This window comes from Lactuca serriola, chromosome 5 (genome assembly GCF_051521515.1).
Source record: "Lactuca serriola cultivar US96UC23 chromosome 5, Lser_US96UC23_V15, whole genome shotgun sequence".
NCBI classification, from domain to species: Eukaryota; Viridiplantae; Streptophyta; class Magnoliopsida; order Asterales; family Asteraceae; genus Lactuca; species Lactuca serriola.
In genome coordinates this window covers 349,752,567-349,775,383 of record NC_136412.1, presented here as the reverse complement: position 1 = coordinate 349,775,383, position 22,817 = coordinate 349,752,567, and the positions used below count along the sequence as shown (strand labels likewise).

The window sequence follows — 22,817 nt, the reverse complement described above, 5'->3', positions numbered from 1 at the left end:
GGTGTTCTTGAAGGAAGAAGATGGAAGTGGAATCATCTGGGAGGCTCAAGGCATCATAGATCCAAAAGTGTTTCACCCTCAAGCATCCTTTGGAGGTATAAAATTTGATACTTGATAAGTTATTTGCTTAGATCTTGCTAGCCTTGAGTTTATGTTCATATTTGCTCCGATGAGCTCGGTGTTCATGAGTATGGCCTACTCTAACCAGAAGAGTTGTCCTTTCAGACATTTTTAGGTGCTAGTATGACAAATTGAAATTATCTTATTAAAAATGACTAGTGTGACACTACTTAATAGAGTTTTGGAAGTACAAGAGAAAATTAAGTTGTTAAACCATAACACCTTATCTAACACCCTCCTTTTATAATGATTAAGAATCCATATATAAGAGAAAAGTGGAATTCATTTGGGAGGAGGTTGTGAGACTCAATTGATTATGTATTATGGAGATTATTAGCATCAAGTACACTATCTAAAGGTAGCAAACAAATCAAAACATTTACCTAAGTACACATGCATCCTAGAATCTAGATTTTAGTAGTTCTAGGAACATAATTTAAAATCTAACAAAAGAAAGAGTTACTAACCTTAGGATTGACTATTTATGATCTTGTATGTGCTAGCTCGTTGCAAGGATGAAGGATCCAAAATAGCACCCCTCTAATGGAATCAGACCTGCAACACCAAAAATAAAAGGAAGAACCTAAAATGTAATGCCAAGTTTCACGTAAATAACACCTTTGGGTTTTGGCAATTCAAGTCTTAAATAATGAATTTTGTGTGACCACGACGTGGAAAAGGATGCACCATGAGGTATTCTAGGCCAGATTAAACGGACATTCATTTAAGACCCCATAACATGGCAGGATGTTAGCCATGACGTGGTAAGATGTTAGCCATGATGTGGCAACGACCAGCTTGCAAAACTCTAATTTTCAGGCTCTAGGCCCTATTTAAGGGATATGATGACTAAGGTTTACACATCTTCAGCCTCCATCACCTCCTTTACGACTTAAAACAACCTATAGCCACCATTGTTAAGTTTTTGAAGTTTTATGGTGATTTTTGGTGTGGAGAAGAGAAAAAATGCATCCATTGTGTGAATATCCAACAAGCAAGCTCCTAGTCCACTTTCTATCACATCTTCTGGACCGTTATGAGTCTTCAAGTTCCAACCTTTATGTTTCATGCATCTAGATCTAGGTTTCTTTGTATTATTCTTCAAGATTGGTAAAGTTTAATTGGTTGGACTCCATAATGTTTGCTAGTTTAGAGATCCTTGGGGTCCCCTTGTAGACATATGCTCTTTACTTTACGTTTTATAGAGTCTTGATGTTATGCATGGAGCTTTGGGTCTCATTTCCTTCATTTTGACCTAGCTTGAGTTCAAGGCATGCGTTGGATATGCATGCCTAAAAATCAATGTTTTTTATGATGTTTGGAGTGTACTAAGGCCTTCTAGAGAGTATGAGTGAGTTACTTTAAGGATTAAGAGCTTAATGTATTAAACTGGCTGCAATAATTCCCACGACGTGGAGGGTTAGCTCCAATGACGTGGCGTTAGGTGGTCTTCGCGAATGTTTTATTGTGAAGTCACAATGACGTGGAAAATGCTTGGCCACAACGTGGTGACCAATTATTGGGCTTCTAACCATTGACTTTTGACCAAGTTGACTTTTTGTTGCATTGAAGGTTTTGGGTTTGGATTGAGAATTGGTCACTGATTGTGGTATAGGTGACTTGTAGTACCAGTTCTTGGATTGTGTGAGCTGTATTGTTATCTGCTAGGTTGTGAGGTGAGATCTGTCATTATACTTTGTATTGCAGCATGTATCCTTATGTGTAGGATGTTGGTATGCTACAGTGATCTGTTAGATTGATAGATCTATATGATTACTTGTGTTTGATGGTTATTGTTTATATGTTTGTATATGTTGACATATTATGATTGGGTTGAGGCAGTCTTACTTTATGCTGAGGACCAAGATAGTCGGGCGGTCTAGATGTATTGTAGGCCTTGCAAGACGGTCCTGTCAGACTGTAGGCCTAAGGGAGTAGTCCAACTACTATATGCCTTACGACGCGGTCCATTTAGACTGTAGGCTCGTTAGAGCGATCCAGACATCTTGTAGGCATTATGAGGCGATCCAGGCAGACAGGAGGCTCATGTGTACATGAATTGTGTGTGTATTGTTATGTGTGGTATTTTGGGGAACTCAATAAGCTTTGACTTATATTTGTGGATTTAAATGATTTAGGTACTTCAGATGACCGTCAAAAGGCGAAAGAATAATTGTACACATCATCATGCTAATTATGTTTGAGAGATGATATTGATATTTTGATTTTATGGTTTTGTTTTGAAAAATGATTGATTACCTTATGGATTTTATGAAAATGTCTTTTTAAAATGAAAATTTTTTACTATTGTTTTTAGGATGTTACACAAAACTTAGGGTTTATATGAAAATCACCAAGCCTAGGAGAGAGGTTGTGATTTTTGATTTTAGAGAGAGAGAGAGACATGGATTGGATGAATTTCTAAAGGGAATAAGCAGCTCTAGGATTTATCCATAGCAGTCTATTTATAGGTTATAGATAAAATCCTAATAAAAATCAATCTCTAGGGTTTATTCTTATCTAAACCAAATTAGCCTTATCCTTATACAAGGGATAGCTCAAAACAGTCCATTAGAGAGTCTCTAGGCTTCTTGAATATTCCAATTAATCCTTTTGATTAATTAATAATCAAGCCATTTAATTAATTAAAATCTTTTAATTAATTACCAAAATAATTTCTAATTAATTTATTAATTCTTTAATAAATTAACAACTTATTTATCATCATTTTCTTATGCTATTTGGGTCATTATATCAACCCAAAAGGACTCTAATATTATTAAAAATATTATCAAAACAGTTAATGACTTTGGATGCTATTTCCAACAATACAAAAGTCTTATTATCGTACAATACCCGGATAGTCCATATTGTCACTTTGATCATTGCATCAAGACAACCATGATGAAAGTCTTATAGTTAGCTACCATTAACATATGTAAAGAGAAATTTAATATCTTGGAAATTAAACGATCCCAGTTGCCACAATTTAAAAACGTTGTTCCCAACCCGATTCAAAAAATGAGGGTGTTTATATACTTCACATGGAAATATAGTTGGTAAAAATATGATTTGAGGCTTCTACATCGAACCCGCACATTGCACATGATGAAACATGAATCTTGCTATTGTTGGAATTTTGTCATGATCAATGTTTTGAAAACCGGACCGGACATCGAACCGATCGTCTTACTGGGTTGATGGTTCAAGTGGTTCGACCGGTTGAACCGGTCTCAAAAACCGGATGAACCGGACGACGTCATATATATATATATATATATATATATATATATATATATATAATATCATGAGTTTTAAACTTTTAAAATAAACAACAAAAACCAATTTCTAATAATTTATATTTGAGTTTTTTAAAATATATTATGAAGATTACGTAAAAACTAAAAAAAAAATATTCGGTAATTTTGAAACATTTGAAAAAAAAAATAAAAGAACTATATGTAGTCATTTGAAGGTGAGAGATGAAGCAAGTGATTGTTTAGGCTATATATCCCACATCGACTAAAAACATAAATTGGAAGCCTTGAAAGCTCCATAAAAGGGATGGAGGCTAAATGTCTAAATGGCTCACAAACCTGATCATGGATCTCCCATAAAAGGCGTGTCCTATTTTTTTTTTCAAGTATAAAATTTTATAATTTTTTTTTTCAGGCTGGTTTTCTCCGGTTTGACCAGTCCGGTTTGCTACCGGTTTTTGGTTGAACCTGTGGTTCTTACCGGTTTGCTTTTAGGCGGTTTTTTTGTATTAAAGAACCAGTTGCCTGACCGGTTCCCGGTTGAACCGGTTCAACCGGCCGGTCCGGTCCGGTTTTGAAAACAGTGGTCATGATGAAGATGTCAAATGAGGGTGTTTACTTCACATGGAAATAGGTTGTTCCATTGAGTTCCTATTTGAAATTTGTCCATGTACGATAGATCTTGTTGATCACCCCCTTAACAAATTTGTGAGTTGTTGTAGTTGATCTAGTAGGTTCCCCTTAGCACCTCCTCTCTCCAAGCCCATACATAGTAAAGTGCATTCCCAAAGACAATCGAAATATTACAACTTTTTTGGATTCCATTGCAAACTGACACAAAATTAGATTACCGTTTTCTACAAAGGAGACGAACATTATTTTACAACCATAAAAATAGTTTTTCTTTTGATCTAGGGTAATTATACTTCAAGTATAGTTAATAACATTTCTATGTATATGTGACTGTATATTATTCAAAATACAAAATGTTGGAATAATTCTATGTAATGTATGTGGCCCTGGAGACTAGCATTTTAACAAATGGTATATTAATTTACTAATTGTAACTTAGTGATATGACGTATACTAAGCTATATAATATTAACGGTTTTCTTGATTAAAGTAACCAACTTAAATAGATGTTGTCATTTGCGAGGAAGTGTCAAAATAAGAATGAGTTAACACTACCAAAAAACACGAATAACGTGATAGTAGGGCATCATTACAGGAACTTTGATTCATCATAAAGTATTGGCTTCATCATCAATTCTATTCCTAATGTGTTGGTACTATCAAGTAAAGTAAGTTCTTACATATGTAATTGGTTTGTCTAGTTGGTAATTTCTATTACTGCTTTTGGTTGGTTTTCCAACAGCTATAGGCAAGTAATGTCTAGCTTACCTAAATTGATGTATCCGGTTTGATACTACATAGGTTTGAGGTTCAAAATTCAAATATTTGAACCTGATAAATTTAGGGGACTTAGTTTGCCATGTAAAGAAGTTTGAATTCGAGGTCACTATTGAAATATTGTGGTGAGGCATCCGCTGGATTGTTTGCCGTTTCTAGAAAAACAGGTATAGAATGTTTAAAATTGATTGGTTGGCTTGGAGAACATATGGTGATTTCTCATTTGTTATTGACTTCTCTCTTGCCTCTTTCTTTGTGGGGTTTAGCTTCTTGCTAGCTAGCCCCTTAATAACTTATATCGTTGTTAAAAAAAAATATGATATGTAAGTTCGTACATTTTACGAGTCATCCTTATTGTGATGTAAATTGCATGATAATCGATGCATGGCTTAACTTCTAATAGATGTTCAATTTAGCCAAGACCAAACGCATTTTGATTGTAATTTTCTTGAGAAAAGGAATGCAGAAGGGTGTATTTATTAACGTTCCGACTTGTTGCCATCCCTACTTTTAAGATTGCATCAATTCCCCGAACTCAACTTTAGCATTCGAGTGTAAAATTGTACACGTACAGAATAAAACTCGACATTTATACTTCATCATGTTTATATAATAGCAATCTATATATAATAATTACAAACCTTCTATTAATATACAACAAACTGAGCATTAATTTCAAAATGAGAAACAAACACATCATATATATGTATCACAAATAATCAAATGGACAATTTTTTTTTACCGTTTTTCCTATACCTAAACTTGAAATTTTACATAATCAAGTACTACTAGAAGAACACTATGCCATTGTCCATCTTATCATCATCATCATCAAGAAATCCCATTGAAGAAGGTAATCCAAATTCGAAACCACATTCCGAAAACAAACCAGATTCGTGATCCTGACGCTTGGAGTTCGAGAGATCCATAAAAGTCGTTTGGTTTGAAGAATCCTCGAAGCTGGTGTTGTGAGATGGTTGTGGAAAATTAGGATGGCAATAATCGTATTGGTTGTAGTGATGGTCGAGTGGTGGACTTTGATGGGAGGAGACGGTGGTGATTTGGTGGTAGCAACCACAGGACTGTGGTTGGCTATCGCTGGTGCGAAGAGGATATGTATCAGTATTTGATGAAGTAACCTGAGTTATTGTGTTGTTTTGTGAGTGAAATTCGTTTCTATTCTCTCCTTTGGCTTTGTAAAACACTCTACATAACACCCAATCTTCCTGTCAATTCAAATTCAGCCAAAAACAAAGCCAAGAAGGGATTGTCAGATTTCTTTCTTCTTTATTTTTTTTAAATAAAAAATCTTTTGCGCATTTAATAAAATTTGCAATCTTGAACATGGTATGTAGTACTAAGTAGTATTGTGTGTCAAAATTTACAAAGTGATTATATTTAGATGCAAACCTTAGGAGCAGTCTGAGGGGTTTCAAGGCGAAATTCATGCATGATCCAACCAGTTTTAATCCCATTTGGAGCTCGATTCTGGTAAAACACTAGAGTCTTTCTCATCCCTACAAGGGCACCAGTCTTCGGATCAACAACTATTTTATCTTTCCCAGTAGCCTTCCAGTATCCAGTTTTGGTGGCCCTATTGGTTCGATATCCTGTTGCATACTTCCGATCACGAAAGCTGAAGAAATACCACTCGCTTGAATTGAGTTTCGCCACCTCTTTTTTATCATAAGCAAAATATCAAAAAATTAAAAAGTCTTATCCCAGAAGAAAACTAAAATATTGAAATTCAGATATAGTTATCACATATCAGTAGGGTTTATGCTAAGCGGGAAGGACAAGAAATTAATGCCTAAAACGACTTGAACACTGTAGATGGATAAGGAATGCAAATATTTCCAGTTTTGCTGTGGTCTTTGAGAGGGTTCAAATCATTAGCCAAAAAAATGATGCAATTGGTTCGGAGTCTATATCAGAATCTGTCCTTTATTAACAGTACCATTAACGTGTGAAAGAGAATGTCTTTGCATTATATATATATATATATATATATATATATATATATATATATATATATATATATATATATATATATATACGTGTGTGTGTGTGTGTGTGTGTGTGTGTGTGTGTGTATATGTATGTTGGAAAACCTATCAAGTTGTAACTAAAGATATTTTCCACGATAAACATATACATACTCAGATTTCTTAAGAATCGGAGGATTTGCTATAGTCGTTAGCAATCACGGGAATGGCTATATGCCATCTTAAGTTTTAGAGTAGAGTAATCTTGAAACATTTCAGGAAGCCCAATGGCCAGATTGTTTCTGATTCATTTTTCCTTTTACTGCTTGAAAACAGGGAGTACGTAGTTAACTAGATCACAAATGGTCCCGACTATGCCATGTGCCCTACAAGAATATAGGATTGCTAATTTCACTACTTGAACGGTTACCTAATTAACATGCTCACTGTCTGGTCAATCCTAATTACATAAACATGCATTTGTCCTCCATTAGAGATCAAGAGATGAAGAAGAGATCACAAGAACAATAAGCAAATAGATTAGAGATATACCAGGAAGCTGCCATGGTTCACAAATATGAAGATCAATTTCCACCAGAGTGCCCTTTAGAACGTCTTCATTAGCTATTTTCTTGTAAAGATAGTGGCAAACCAACTCTTCATCACTTGGGTAGAATCTAAATCCTGGTGGCAGCTTTGCTCCTATATCACTCAAACCCATCTTGATCAAAACTCTTTTTTTTTCCCAAAAAAGAATCAATTGGTCAGAATCCTATAAAATATTGAGCCTAAAAAGCTATATCATATCATATACATCAAGATTTTCTTTGCAAACAACCTCTAGGGACTGGTAAAGAGGGAATATAGCTGTGATGCCAATCTAAAGCTTTATAAGTACTTGTTACTGATGTGGATTTCTTTATATATAATATTGAACAAGGGTTTATGAATTGTTTATATAAGGAGAGGATGGGGAAGAGGTTGAAAGGTACTTTGCCACCTATAATTCCTTAACAATAATTAATGGTATTATTCTAACTGTTTATTATTATGCTTCTACAGTGAGTTATCGTTATTGTGGGGGAACTTTCAAGAAAAACCAAAGTCACAAGGAATCCTCTATATATTTATTACTTGATCCGTTCGAAAATAAATGATTTTTTTTTCGAAAATAAATGATTATCTTTCGATTGTCTCGTCAAGTTAATGTATTTTTTAAATGACGTGAGATTATAAGATATACAAGAAAGATTGGGTTCATGACAAATTCAATACGCTAATTATAGAGGGATTATGTAATGACGTGGGGTTATAAAATGTTACCAAAATCAGGCAATGGGTAATAACAGGGATTAATCCGTCTGTTTTAATACTTATAGAACGTTATTTAACCGATGACACGACAATTTTTTGCTAATCTAAACCATTAATGGCATTATCAAGATCAACATATTGCACCCCATAGTAATGGTTATAAATCATGATCTTAGCAAAATAAGAATATCAAGAACCAATAGGTGGAAACCTTGTGGAAAATACCGCAAAGACACAATTTGCTACATTAATAGATTAACATATAATTATTTCATATTCAATATAACTTTATTTTTTACCTACAATTCAATAACTCTAAAATTTTCAATAGAACATATATTTTTAAGAAATCATTTATTTGTTAATACTTTAATATGAAAAATTCAGTGATCATTAAAAACCAATGTAACATCCCACTATGGTTAAATTTAATCCATTAGTTAATATCAACTTAGACATTTCAATCATTCACTTATTTTATTAAACTGTGCATTATAATAATAGTTAGAGGGTTACAAAGAGATAGAGTCATAATGATACAATAAAATCCTTAGCATAAATGAAACATTATGGGAGTCTTAAGAACCATAGAGTCATAATAATACAATAAAATCATTAGCATAAATGAAACATTCTGGGAGTCTTAAGAACCATCTAATAACCACATAATAAATGGTAATTTTGGATTCCACCAAGAATAAAAACATGCAACAACAATAAGAAAAAAAAACGATATGCAACGAGAATACTAACCTAATGTAACAGACTTAAATGCAACACTTCCAAAAAAGGTTACACCGGCAACAACATAATGTCATGCAATTCAACATACTCAAAGTAAGGGAAGATATCTCAAAGGATTTAATACCCACTTACGACCTTCCAATGGAAAAAAAACAGTGTGGGTCATTATCGACAGATTAACCAAGTTTGTCCACTTCCTCGCCTTACTATCACACTCAACAGCAATGTCCAGGAAACACTTTTCTTACAGAACGAATATTGTTTACACAACATTCCCACAACAATTCTTGTTGACTGAGATCCGATTTTTTTGAGGCGTTTTTTGGAAGGAGATCTAAACAAAATTAATACGAAGATGCTATAATCGAGTACATACCACCCTCAATGGACAAACAAACAGGGGTGACCGCCACCGTCAATACAACAGTACACCATCGGTAGATCTGAAATCACATTTATTGACAATAAACCAGCAACACACCAACAACTCATGTCCCTGATCAAGGAAACATTAAGAAGAACTTGTCAATATATGACTAACCAATACAATAAACAATACAGTGACAAAGAATTCCATGTAGGAGACCTATCTTTCTTTATGGATATATCAGTAAACATGAGTCTAATTAAAATGTGATTTTTAGAAGTTAAGATAATGTTATTTTAGGCCATTCAAAATATTGGACAAAATCGACAAAGTCACATATTGTAAGGAATTACCTCCAAGCTCGAGAATCCACCCAATTTCCATGTTTCACGGCTTTATTTATCCTATCGTAACCATTCTCCCATATCCATCAACTGACATTAGCTTATATGAATGACAAATTTGTCCTCGAGCAGAAAATTATAAGGGACCAACGAACCATTCATAAAAATGCTCGAACAATATCACATGTCATTGTTAAATGGAAAGATCGTGATGAGTCTACATCGACATGGCAAAAACAAGATTGAGATCTAGCTTCCTGGACTGAAGGACCCGTCAATGTCGACAAGTTATTTATACAGACCCTATCTATACTCAGCCTACCAAAATTACATGTTACTCGATCCACCATGAAGATTGTAACACCTAGTTTAGTAATGTTCTAATTTCAAGACGTCAGACCGAAATCTAACTTCCTGGACTCAAGGACACGTCATCCGACCTCATCTCACCAACAACCTCGGGCACTGTTGGTCCTTTCTAACTGCCATCTCCTGATCCTGATCCTTATCCAGATCTAGTCACAAAGCGTCTCGTAACCACCATACTGAAAATATACTAGGAAAATATCAGGTAATCCGTATAAATAACGAGAACCAAATCCCAACTATCCCTAGGGGTTGTGACTTCCTTGCTACGCATATGGGTCCTGTGCTTTCAGTAGTACGGGCCCTGATATGGGCATATTTAGTCATATAATTCATGCATTATCTTAATACTTTATATTGTTGTCGTCTCATTTAATGAACAAAAGGTGCTTAATTAGTTTAAAATTTCATTTTTCAGCAACAATGACATGCTCGGATGGAAAAGGAAGCGGAACTAGCGATTGGAGGCTTGGATCTTGGATTTTGAAGAAAGAAGGATGTTGCTGGACAACTTGACCCCTTGTCAGTGTTTGGCCATATCTCATGAACCTTAACTCCGATTGACGAGATTCAAAATGTTCTGAAAACTAGACACAATTTCGGACGACTTTCATGTTTTGAGAAAATGTTGATTCCAAATGGACTCGGCGAGTAGGCCATCAACTCGACGAGTTGGTCAGAAGTTTTGCGATTCTTAAGTTTGCCTTGCCGTACACGGGATTTTAAATGATGGACTCGGCAAGTAGGTCACTGGACTCGCCGAGTAGCCCCTGTTTTCATAATATATATATATATATATATATATATATATATATATATATATATATATATATATATATATATATACGCTTCTCATTTGAAACCTAACGAATAGGGGAAGTTTAGGACGATTTTTAGAGGCCAGAAGGGTTCTTAGAAGCTGTGGTTTTCGAGATTTCAACCTAGATATCAACTTGGAAGAAGATCAAAGGCAATAACACACTACTTTTATCTTAATCTTTTGCATAAACCATGTTTCAATCATTAGATTATGTTTTTAGTTTGTTATTTGCTGTAGATATGAGCTAAAAACTCATAACTTCTGTTTAGGATATATGATTTTGTGATTATGGTTTGATTTATGGTAGGATTGATTTAATATTGGTGATTTTGTTGATTCTAGCTTGTTAAAGAACCTTATGTGTGAATGATAACTATTTTTCTGTTAATAGGAAGATAATTGAGTTGCACAAACATCTCTTAGTTGTTAACCTCATATGTTTATGTGACCACTTTATCATATGTCTAGGATTAATGAACATGAAACTAGAATTAATAAGAAAAATAGGTAAATTCATGTGTGAGCTTGTGTGATGACCATCAACAAGAGGTTAACTAAATGACCAAATTAGTTAACCATTACAAGTCTAAATTAACCCAAATAAATAACCTAGTGAATTGAATTAAATTAGACAACTGGCCAGTGTTTGAGTTAGTTTGTTCTCTAAGGATTAGTGCAGTGAAAGTGAATCTAATCACTTGAATCGGTAGTCAATAAAAGAATTAATCCATTGCACTATTACCATAATATCAACCATAGGATCAATTGAGTTGAACTAAACAGAAGTTCCCTTCGTTATTAAATTTAGTTGAATCTTTGTTTATCTAGTTCTTAGTTTCTTAGTTTAAATTTTAGTTAATTGTTTAAGTTTTTAGTCTTGCAAAACTAGAGAAAACTCATTTTCTATTACTTGTTTTATTTAGATAATATTAGCATTTGTTTTATTTGTTTACCATTCCCTGTGTTCGATACCCTACTTGCTTGAACTATATTACTAATCGATAGGTACACTGCCTTTCGTGTGTTTATTTTGTGTCTAAGTTAGTAGGATTAAAACTAGTTTGTTTCACACACATCAGGCCCATACTACCTTCCACACCTACCCATATTTGTCTCAAGTATCATCACAACGCCCTAACAATATACAATAACATGGCGAGCGCTTATTCCTCATTCCTTGAGGAATGCTAAATATCTCATACTGGCCTGCCGACCTTGCACAACCCACTCATGAAACTTCCACCAACCCTGCAGCACTAGTGTATGCTAGCCATATATAATGTTGGACCATATAGCCTTTAGAATACTTGATCATACCCTAAGCCCTTCATCAAACAAGAATATGAAATAAGGCCAGACCAAGCATTTTCAGGCTGTAAGGTATTTTGGGGTCTATCCGTGACCTCCGGCTGATCGTACACTTGCATCCTTCTTTATTATTTTGAAAACCATTTGAAAAATCATTTTAAAATCTTGTCCTTAGTTTGAGACTAGATACACACGAGTGTTTCCTTCGATTCACTCAAACCATGGCTCTAATACCAACTTGTAACACCAATAAAATTCAAGTCAATTTTAAACTTTTAAAAACAGTTAAAACCATTAAGTTATTACAATTTGTTTTCAAAATAGTTTAAAAGTCAGAGTATCCCCATAATCAAATCATAAAAATATCGGGAGGTGTATGATCATGCCTTCGCCTTCCCGTGATCATCAGGAGTACCTGAAACAATAATCGATAAATGTAAGCTCGAAGGCTTAGTGACTTACCCCCAAAATACCAATGACATATAGATATAACCATATCTAATAAACAAACACAACATGTATAATGAGCCATCAGTCTGACTGGACCGCCTCACAGGCCATTAGTCTATCTAGACCGCTCTCCCAGCCTTTGGCACGTCTGGACCGCCTTGCTGGGCCTACAGCCTATCCGGACGGCTCACCGAGCCTTCAGCCTGAATAGTATACCCTAACCGGTTCTGCAGTCTATCTGATCCGCCCTGGGTATCTTGGCCTACAGCACAAAGCAGGACCTGCCTCAACCCATTCCTCCAAACCAACAGACATGTGCACATACATATCATACGCTAGCTAGCATGTACAGATAGTCATACAGATCTAACAGATCACTAATCATGGCAACCATCCTATAACCAGGATACCAATCTAACTGATCACTAACATATCAACCATCCTATAACCATGATACTGATCTAACCGATCTCTAACATAACAACAATCCTATAACCACGATATTGATCTAACAGATCACTAACTTAGCAACCATCCTATAACCAGGATAGAAATCATAAAGGGTCGGCATTGGTGCCTTAGACCCTGTTGATATAGTGAGGAGAACTCAACTCACAATGTGGATCTGAACTGAAGAATCAAATTCCCAAATCACTGTCTCACCAAAAATCCCGAACTATCCAAAATAACGAATAATAAGTCAATAAATGGGAATATCAATCTTGACTAAGAGCCCCACATAGATTAATGGTCCATTTGCCTTTTCTCTAATTTTGGGTCAAGGCCCAATACCAAATCCATGATCCAAAAGTCTATATATCCAAAGCCCACTAATAGCCTAATTTTCCCAATTTGGCCTAACTCCCTAATTAGGCCCTATTCTAGAATCCATTATCAAAACTTGCCAAAAACCCAATTATTCAGAACGTCCAGTAAGGCCTAAGTCCAACTAGACCAAAGGTGGCCCAATCCTAAATCCCAAATCGCAAAAGCCTAACAGGTGGGCGTATGCTAGACGTACTCCGTCTCGCGTTGACTAATAAATGGGACCATTGACTCGGTACACGGGGCGTACATGAGTCTGTACCAAAACTCTCATAAGTGCTTAATGGCTTAAGCACTTAAGCCCAAACTTCAGATCCATCGACCAAACGTGCCTAAGACCCATAAAGTCTTGAACTTTAAGACTTTGGACGTCCAGAAAGTTCTTAATACTTGGTCTTAACCCATTAAGACCTTCATACTCGATGCATGGGAAACATTCAACTATTGGGACATCATTTTTATCACTTAGGACCCTTTCTAGGGTCTGAAAGGACAACTTATTACGTTCAAATCATAATAGGCGCCAACTTGGGACTTTTTGGACAAGAAATGGTTTCATCAAGCTACTAAGGCTAGATCTACATCATATACACATAAAGGTTGAAGTTTTTTTTCCCTTCTGGAGCTTCTAGAGCACAAAGAAACTTCAGATCTACAAGCTTTTCCTCCTTCCGTCCTTCTCCAACTTCTTAATACAACACCTTCTTCTCCAACTACTCAAAGCACACTCTTTTAGCTCACACACTCAAGAAAGAGGTTAGAGTTTGGGGAAAACGGATCAAATCTATGGAAGCTGAGGTGATGGAGGGTTTTGAGCTCATAAGGATGTTTATATAGCACTCAAACCCTAAATATTAGGGTTTCCTTCTGACATGAGTACGCTCGGCATACACAAGTGTACACCCAACGTACTAGGGCGCGCCTAGTATGCTCAACGTACTCCTCCTTATCCCAAAATTGCAATTTACCCCTTAGGATTCTCATGGCTTCACCCATCCATCCCTAGGGACTATAAATGACAAATGTTGGGATGTTACATCTCTCCCCCACTTGAACTAGGCTTCGTCCTCGAAGCCTGCTGTGGTGAACAATTCAAGATAATGCTCCCGCATCTCAGACTCCGAATCCCAAGTCTACTAGGATCTTTTCCGATGTTGCCACTGGTCTCCCTACATAGTTTAATTGCTCTCCGACCTGAACATCACCCAATGATACAACCGCCTCCACATCCAATATGCACCCTTGCATCTGCCAGACGTGAAAAGTGTCGCGAATCTGACTGAGCTTCTTCAGAAGGTCTAACCTATATGCCACCTGGCCAAACCTGACAATAATCCTGATGATCCAAAGTATTAGAAACCCAACTTTCCCTCTTCCTGAAACGGATCACAACCTGAAAACCTGAAGTACTTCTGAGGACACAATCATGGATCATATGCGGCTGCCGATAATTTTTCTCTGTTGGAGAAGAGATTACATATTCTTTCACGGGAACGCATTCGATAACAGAATTGTTCAGAGATAAGGAGGACTACGGAAGGCAACTAAGAGATGACCCCTTATTGTGCTGATAGGATAATGCTTCCTTCAACTCCTAAATCTACATATGGTAACAGTCAACTGCTAATCGCATAACCACAAAACCTGTGACTAGCCCGATAAGCCTCAGGATAGAGTATCAATATGTCGAATTTGATCAACCGCCATAATGAAATACTCAGGGTTTGTCGGTCTACCGCCTCAACCCTACCGCTCCTCCTGGCCTTCGTGCCTACAACTTACAGTCGGCCCGCACTGGGTGTCTTGTCCTACTGCATCAAGTAGGACCGCCTCAACCCTCCCACCACAATGTGTTGCCATAGATAATTAGGAGCAACATCTAACCCATTTCTCAGAACCTGAAAGACAGGGACACTCTAACCCAACAACCCTCAATTTCCCATTGACAACATTGTACCTTTCTCCTATAACTCGCGATTCACTCCACGAACCAAAAGTTTCTGACTGAAGCTACCACAATCATGCAGAGAAGATCCTTAACAGGTCAATAGTGAACCTCTCACAATTCGAATCCATATGATATCGAAAACCTTAGTATAACATATGATTCTTTTCCATGTCATTACCAATCTCTCGAGCGACGAAAGAAGGTGATCAACCAAGAATTCCCACATTACATCCGCTCCCTAACAACAACTTTCAAACATCTAGGAATACAGGGCAACGTCTCCCCAAATTCATTCTGGTATCTAACTGATACTCCCCTAAATCGTCACTGCTTCCGATAACCTATCGACGTTGTCATCTTCTCGTCAGTGGCCCATTCCTTCGGTCTTGCAGATATCCATATTCCTTCGTTGTCGAAAGGCCTAATCAACATTCCTCACATCCCTAACAAGCATCACAATACTGAAACTCTACCACACATTATTTGTTGGATAAGGTGTCTAAGTCCGTAACTATATTTGGTATGAACTTAACCCGACCCGACATGGTCCATTTGGGTTGCACTTCACCTAACAATTTGTATAGATATATTTTTGAGAATAAGATCTTTAAGACGTATTAGTATATTAATATGAAATCATATTATTTAGTTAGTATTGATCAAGAATTAATTTGGAATTAATTTAGTGATCAAAAGGGGCTAATTAAATATGGACTCTTACATATATATATATATATATATATATATATATATATATATATATATGGATTGGGCTAAGATTTATTTAGGATGGGCTAAGAGTGTATGGAAGTCCATGGATAGTCTATGGAGCTTTTAACCCATGAATCCTATGCAAATGAAAAGTCATGGGTATTATGGTTTACATGCATGTAACCCTAATCGTCCATACTATATAAAGATGTCCTTGGCACTTGAAATGGCACTAGTGTGTTTGAGAACAAGGGTGGGCCGATTTCTAGAGTGCATCATATTCTCTCAAAGCTTCCAACGTGTTTTTGGTGATTTGTGATTCCACTTGAGGCATCCGCATTATTGGTGCTAGGCTCTAAAGACTCGAAGCAATCAACCACAAGTAAAGGTATGTTACTCTACTAAAGTTTTATATTACAAGTACTCCATAACATGCTAGTTAGGTTGAGAACCTTGGAAAATCAAATTTGCATGTATTTTAGAGAAAACATAGATCCAAGGTTTCTCGGGTTGCATGTACACCATAGGAGTGTTAGAATGCTCAAAACCCTTCAGTGGTATCAGAGCCTAGGCTTGTTTTCTTAATACTTGATGCAAATTGTTGAAAAAACTCTTTTTTCCTGCATTCTGCTGAGTGAACTCGCCGAGTCCATGGGGGGACTCGACGAGTGCAAGCACAAATTCATCCTACTCGTCGAGTAGGTTCTTGCACTCGACGAGTAGGAGGCTCTGAGTGCAGTTTTTCGAGTTTTGCTGTTGGAAATGGACTAGGATCATTACCCTTAACTATTTAGGACTTATAAAACCTATTTTTGATGTGGTAATGATTATGTTAATCCATTTTCAATGGTTATTATCAAAATTTCAACTTTTATATGTTTTTATATGATTCTTAGGATTTTTGATATGAGTGTTCATACTTATGAGTTTTAGTAGATCATAGGAATTATTTGTAACTTGTTTGTTAGTGTAATTCTTGATCTAAATGTCTATTGGTGGAGTCCATAATTTGTCCTCAAGTTACGGATTATCAAAAGTCACTTCTTTGAAAGAGTTATTAAAGAATCATAGGTTACATAAAATGAAGAGTTTTTATTTTAATAGACAATTAAACTCATAAGTTATGAAATTGAAAAGTCTTGAATAGTTTCAAAACTTGCCCTCAAGTCTTGGAATTTGTAAAGTCTCACACCTTAATGCTTTAATTCCAAATTGAACCTTAGAATTTTAAAAGTTTAAAATTCAACCCTTATACCATTATTATATTAAAAGTTTAATTATATATATATATATATATATATATATATATATATATATATATATATATATATATATATATAAAAGAATAAGTCATTCTTACCGTTAGTAGGCCTCATTCACGAAGTTGGTCTATAAGGGGTATAAGCCTATAAAATGACAGTTTAATGGGTGTCCACTCTCACCCACCGCTTCCTTGACTGGTGGAGGGTCATTAGCCGAACAGGAAGGATAGGACCTTAATCCTCATTAAAAGTATAATGAAATTATAAACTAACTAAAACTTTAATAATTCCCAATCTTAGTTACTTTAGGAAAAATGTGCAATAGGTGCTAACCCCTGAAATTACACTTTGTACCCTATGAAGTCGTTAGTGGAGAGTGTGTGGGTAACCGGCACACTAACAAGGACTAGTAAGAGTAACAAAGGGTAACTTAATGTTTATCATAGATTGGTGGAGCGCGTGTGGTTAACCGACACATCGATTAGGTGATAAAGTTAAGGGTACCAAGTGAATTTGCATGGTTATTCACACCTTGTTTGTGATCCTCGGCATCCCAGTCACAAACTTGAGAGGGCACAATCGAGATTTAAACATGTCATTGAAAGTTCAATGAATCTCAAAAGATCTAGGAGTTTCAAATCCAATTGAAACTTACTAATTTATTCTATGTTTCGTGGTGGAAATTGGTAAATCGTTATATACCTACCTTCAAATATTTTATAGCTTGGATTACAGTATCCCTCTTCCAAGTTATGAAATAGTTTGTTGGGTCCTAGCCTTAATAATTCATTTTGGTGACTTATTAAGGACTCTTTATCTAATTTAAACTTGTCTTTCTTTCTTTTCAGATGTCTTCCAACACTGCTACTAGCTCAAACCCTACAGGCTTCTTTTCCCTCATGAACTTGTGTGGGAAAATCACTTTTGATGGGTCTAATTTCAATGAATGGATTAGGAACATCATGATGATTACTCGCTACGAGGGGAATGAGTATGTCCTTGATAAGGAACTGATGGTTATTGATGAGTCGACTGCTACTCCTGAGGAGATTGCTGAGTACACTACCCATAAGAAAGATGCCACTAAGGTGTTTTGCATCATGTTGGCCACAATGACAGCAGAACTCCAGAAATCCTATTGATCTATTGAGCTATTGTCTATTTTAGACCTTATTATAAAAAGAGTAAAAAACGAGTACACGGTGCATACCTGAGGTGTACACTTAGCGTCAGCGTGCATGTGACGCGGAGGCCACCTAGTACGCTGGGCGTACCTGTGAGTACGCTAGGCGTACTAGGCCCAAAGTGCAACCCTAATTTGGGGTGATTCCCCTATATAAGGGATATGATGGTCTCATTTCTGGCCACCATTCCTAGAGAGAAAATCCTAAGAGTGCCCTAACCCTCGTTCTAGAGCTTGTGTGTGTGTGTGATTGAGAGTTGAGAGTATTTGTGTGATTTTGAAGAGAAGAGAAGGTCTTGAAGAAGAAGGAGTTGGAGTCCAAGCTTCTAGATCCGAGCAAATCAGAGTAGGAAGCTTCTTATTGAGGTCTAAAGCTTCAGACTTTGCCTTTCCTTTGTCATGAGCATGTTGTTTGAGTATATTAGGGTTTTGTCCCAAAGATGGAGAATTTATGAGATATTGAACTCCAGAGACCTTGATTTGCCCCTTTTCAGTGTATTGTGTATTGTAGAGTCATAAAAATCTAATCTTGGGTGTTGGTAGTGAGCTATGCATGGGTTATGAGCTACACAAGGAAAGGGAATGGGTCTTTTGAGTGTTTGTGACCTAATCAGCCATGCAAAGGCATAAAGTCACTAACTTTATGGACTAAGAGACATTAGGGAGTCCAGATCTGAGATATGAGCCTATGTCTTAACTGGTTAAGACCAAAAATGAGAGGAGTGTAAAACTAGGGCGTACGTTAGGCGTATTCCTAGTACACGCAGCGTAGGGGTAGAGCATCCCCAATGTCTGCATGGTAGCTGAGTACGCATATCGTAAAGACCGAGTATGTGCAGCGTACTCCCTTCCGTTGACTTTTGTTGACTTTTAGGGTTTGGACAAATTGTGGACAATTAAGCCTATGGAGGGGTAAAACGGTCTTTTCACCCTTCTGTGAGTGTAGAAGGGTTAGTCTAGTTCTTGGGAGCTGATATTAATTAGAGATACTTATTATATGTTAGGCGGAGGCTAGACCGGTGGGTAGAGTTCGAGATTCTAAGTCTGAGGTTTTCTTTTGCTAGCTTACGAGGTGAGTGTTCTCACTATACTTACATTGTGTGGTAACTTTATGTGTGACCAGAGGGTCTTATGTGAATGAGCTGTGTTTTGAGATATCCTGCTATTTGTTTTGTGATATGCTTACTGTGTATTATATTGAACTGCTGAGTTGAGGGACTAGAGGGTCTATCTGATTTGTGGACCAGAGGGTCCCACTGAGACACATTGATCGGAGGGTCTTATTGAGTTATAGCCTCGAGTGGCTGATGTGCTGTGTGTGTGGTATTTTGGGGAGCTCACTAAACTTTATGATTACCGTGTTATGTGTTATGTGTTTCAGGTGGTTCTGAGGATTGCGACAAGGCACCGACATGATTGTTGAAACTAGCGAGAGATTGTTTTTATGATTCTGGGATTGTGTTTTATTTGATGACAATTGAGACATATGTGATTTTGAGAATTATGAAATGAGTTTTATTATGTTTGAAAATGAGAAATTTGTTTGAAAATTAATGCTGTTATAAGTTGGTATCAGAGCCTTGGTTTGAGGGATTCGGATGCACCCTCGGGCGTGTTTAGACTCAAATTGAGGATTTGAGAAAGATTTTCAAAAGAGATAATTTTTTATAAAAATGAGAAAGTGTTTAAGAGAAGATGTAACATCCGGATTCCCAAGTATAATATTTATTCCTTTATTTTTTGGAAGTTGAGAGGGGACTCGGCGAGTTGGTGTTTAGACTCGCCGAGTATGGTCGCGGATTCTTATCCGAGTTCATAGCTGGACTCGGAGAGTTCATGAGTGGACTCGGCGAGTCCACGCTATTTAATGAAACCCTAATTTCCAGGGTTTGGGACCTATTTAAAGGCCCTTAGGGCCGTCATTTGCGGCTACCAAACCCCAGAGAGAAACCCTAAGAGATCTAGAGCGTTTGTGAGGAAAGAGAGGCCATTTGTGATCATTTTGTTGGTGTATTTTCTAGAAGGAGGAAAGCAAGGCAAGAGGAGGCTGAAGGAGGTGTGATTCTGGTGATTTTAGAGCTCATAGACTTCATCTTGAGGTATTTTTCGAACCTTCTTTAGTTTTGGTGTTGATTCCTAGAGTTAGGGTTTTCTAACCCCCTTTAGGGATAGATTTGTGGAGCAATTAGTTCCTTCTCGAGTGCCCAACGAGCTATGACCGGACCAGAGGGTCCAAAGAGCTACGGGACTGGAAGGTTCCGCTGAGACACATCGACCGGAGGATCGTATTATAGCCTTGAGTGGCGTATGTGTTGTATGCGATATTTTGGGGAACTCACTAAGCATTTATGCTTACAGTTGTTGTGTTATGTGTTTTAGGTACTAGAGAGGACCGTGGAAAGGCGCCGGCGTGACTCGTACACACTAGAGAGAGAGTTTGATTTTTATTATCTTGGGGATATTTTGTGTTTCAAAAACTACTGTTGGAAATATTTGAGAACATTTTATATGAACTTCGTTGATGAAAAATGAAAAATTTGTTTTGAAAATTTCGTTGTTACAAGTTGGTATCAGAGCCTTGGTTTGAGGGATTCAGATGCACCTTCGGGCGTATCTGAACTCAAACTGAGGATTTGAGGAAAAAATTTAATAATGAAGTAAAATTTTTGAAAGGAGTAAAAAGAGTTTGAGACAAACAGAGCAGAGTCGTGTGTAGGATCAGCCAGCGCCCGAACGGTGAATCCCCAAAAGTACCCTTACATTATGTGTTATAAGATATGCTTTGTTATATTATGCATGCTAGAGTAGGCTAGGTATTCATATTAGGACTAGAGTGGCCTGATTTGTGATGCCTTAGCCTAGGAGATTTTTGCTGTTGAGCTGCGAGTAGATAGCAGTTAGGAACTCATGAGAGTAGAGTACTTGTAATCCAGGATGCAAGGAGGAGGACTTGGGGTGAATGCTGATGCTGTATGGTCAGTAGTATAGGGCCCGTACTACTGAAGACACCGGATCAGTGGGCATTCCAAGTAAGAATCCTTTGGAAAACGGAGGACAAGTAGGGTTGCGTTATCGAGTATGAGTATGCTCTATCGAGTCTCTGATATTTATTGTTGTATTTCAAAGGCATCATGGTTGGGACTCGACACACACCTGAGAGCAGTGGTGTCAGCGACGAGGAGATCCGTCGATTGATTCATGAGGAGGTGGCTGCTGCCATCCGGGCTGAGATTCCAGAGATGTTTGGGGACATCAAGACCACATTGATTGAGACCTTTGATGAGCGGTATGCAGCACTGACTGAGGTTGCGACAGCTGTAGCAACGGCTGCTGTCGCTGCTGCCAGACCTCAGGGAGGTGACTCGTTGTTGTTTCGGGAGTTCAACAACACAAAGCCACCAGAGTTCGATGGGACGCATGACCCGATCGCTGCGATGAGATGGATCTCTGACATCGAGGGATGTTTCTATACGTGTTCTTGTCCAGAGCACTTGAGGGTAGGGTTCGCCCTGAACCAGCTCCGCCTGGGAGCGAAGGATTTGTGGAAGTTCATGACGACGAACTTCACTTTGGCTGAGATTTCTGAGGTGACGTGGGAGAGGTTCACCGCTATGTTCAGAGATGAGTATGTTCCCCTGGTGGAGAGGGAACGTTTGATTCAGGAGTTCTTGACCCTCAAGCAGGGTACTGATTCTGTGGCAGTGATCACCAGGAAGTTTCATGAGAGGGCGATGTTTTTCCCTAAGCAGGTGTCTTCTGAGCAGGCTCGTATGAGCCGTTATCTGAGTGTTCTAAGGAGAGATATTCGGGAGTTCGTGGCGAACTTGACTTACCGGACATTTGCTGAGCTCCAGGCAAATTCCCGGAAGAGGGAGATTGAGTTGGAGACTCATGCCAGGGAGGAGGCCGAGTCACAGAGGGTGGATCGGCGACCGACTTAGTCTCAGCTGGCTGCCAAGCAGGCTAGACCCGCTGATTCGAGATCTGGGGGCGCGAAGAGTCGCACTTGTGGGAAGTGCGGTAAGAGTCATGAGGGGTCGTGCAGGGCTGGAGTATGCTTCAAGTGCGGGAAGGAGGGGCATATCGCGAGGGATTGCCCCAAGGGATTTTCGGTTTGCTTTCATTGCAACCAGACCGGCCATCGGAAGGCCGAGTGCCCTCAGCTACTTCAGGGATTTGCGCCTGCTGCTAGGGCTATAGAGATTCGACCAGTGAAGGCCGAGGCACCGAAGGCTCGTGGGACAGCTTTCCAATTGACTACAGAGGAGGTCCGCGCGGCGCCCGACGTTGTGGCTGGTATGTATTCTATATTCATCTTTTATTTGAGTTGAGTTATTATGCTTATATGATAATATGTGTAGGTACTTTTCTTGTGAGTTCTGTGCCTTCCTTGGTATTATTTG

The 22,817-nt window shown here is 37.7% G+C and overlaps 1 protein-coding gene across 1 annotated transcript; it reads right to left on the bottom strand.

Annotated features, from left to right (window-relative positions):
* Positions 1 to 5,407: 5,407 nt before the first annotated feature.
* LOC145052114 (NAC domain-containing protein 21/22-like) lies at positions 5,408 to 7,681 on the bottom strand. Its single transcript, XM_078999925.1, has 3 exons — positions 7,325 to 7,681; positions 6,198 to 6,463; positions 5,408 to 6,013 (listed from the first exon to the last, which is right to left on the bottom strand). Exons 1-3 carry the CDS (start codon positions 7,491 to 7,493, stop codon positions 5,576 to 5,578), a joined length of 873 nt encoding a protein of 290 aa, XP_078856051.1. The 5' UTR covers positions 7,494 to 7,681; the 3' UTR covers positions 5,408 to 5,575.
* Between the last annotated feature and the right edge of the window lie 15,136 nt (positions 7,682 to 22,817).

Coding starts and splice junctions, on each gene's coding strand:
- LOC145052114 (XM_078999925.1), bottom strand. CDS start 7,493: ATGGGTTTGAGTGATATAGGAGCAAAGCTGCCACCAGGATTTAGATTC. Junction 6,464..7,324: donor TGAACCATGGCAGCTTCCTG/GTATATCTCTAA, acceptor ATGATAAAAAAG/AGGTGGCGAAACTCAATTCA. Junction 6,014..6,197: donor CCCCTCAGACTGCTCCTAAG/GTTTGCATCTAA, acceptor TTGAATTGACAG/GAAGATTGGGTGTTATGTAG.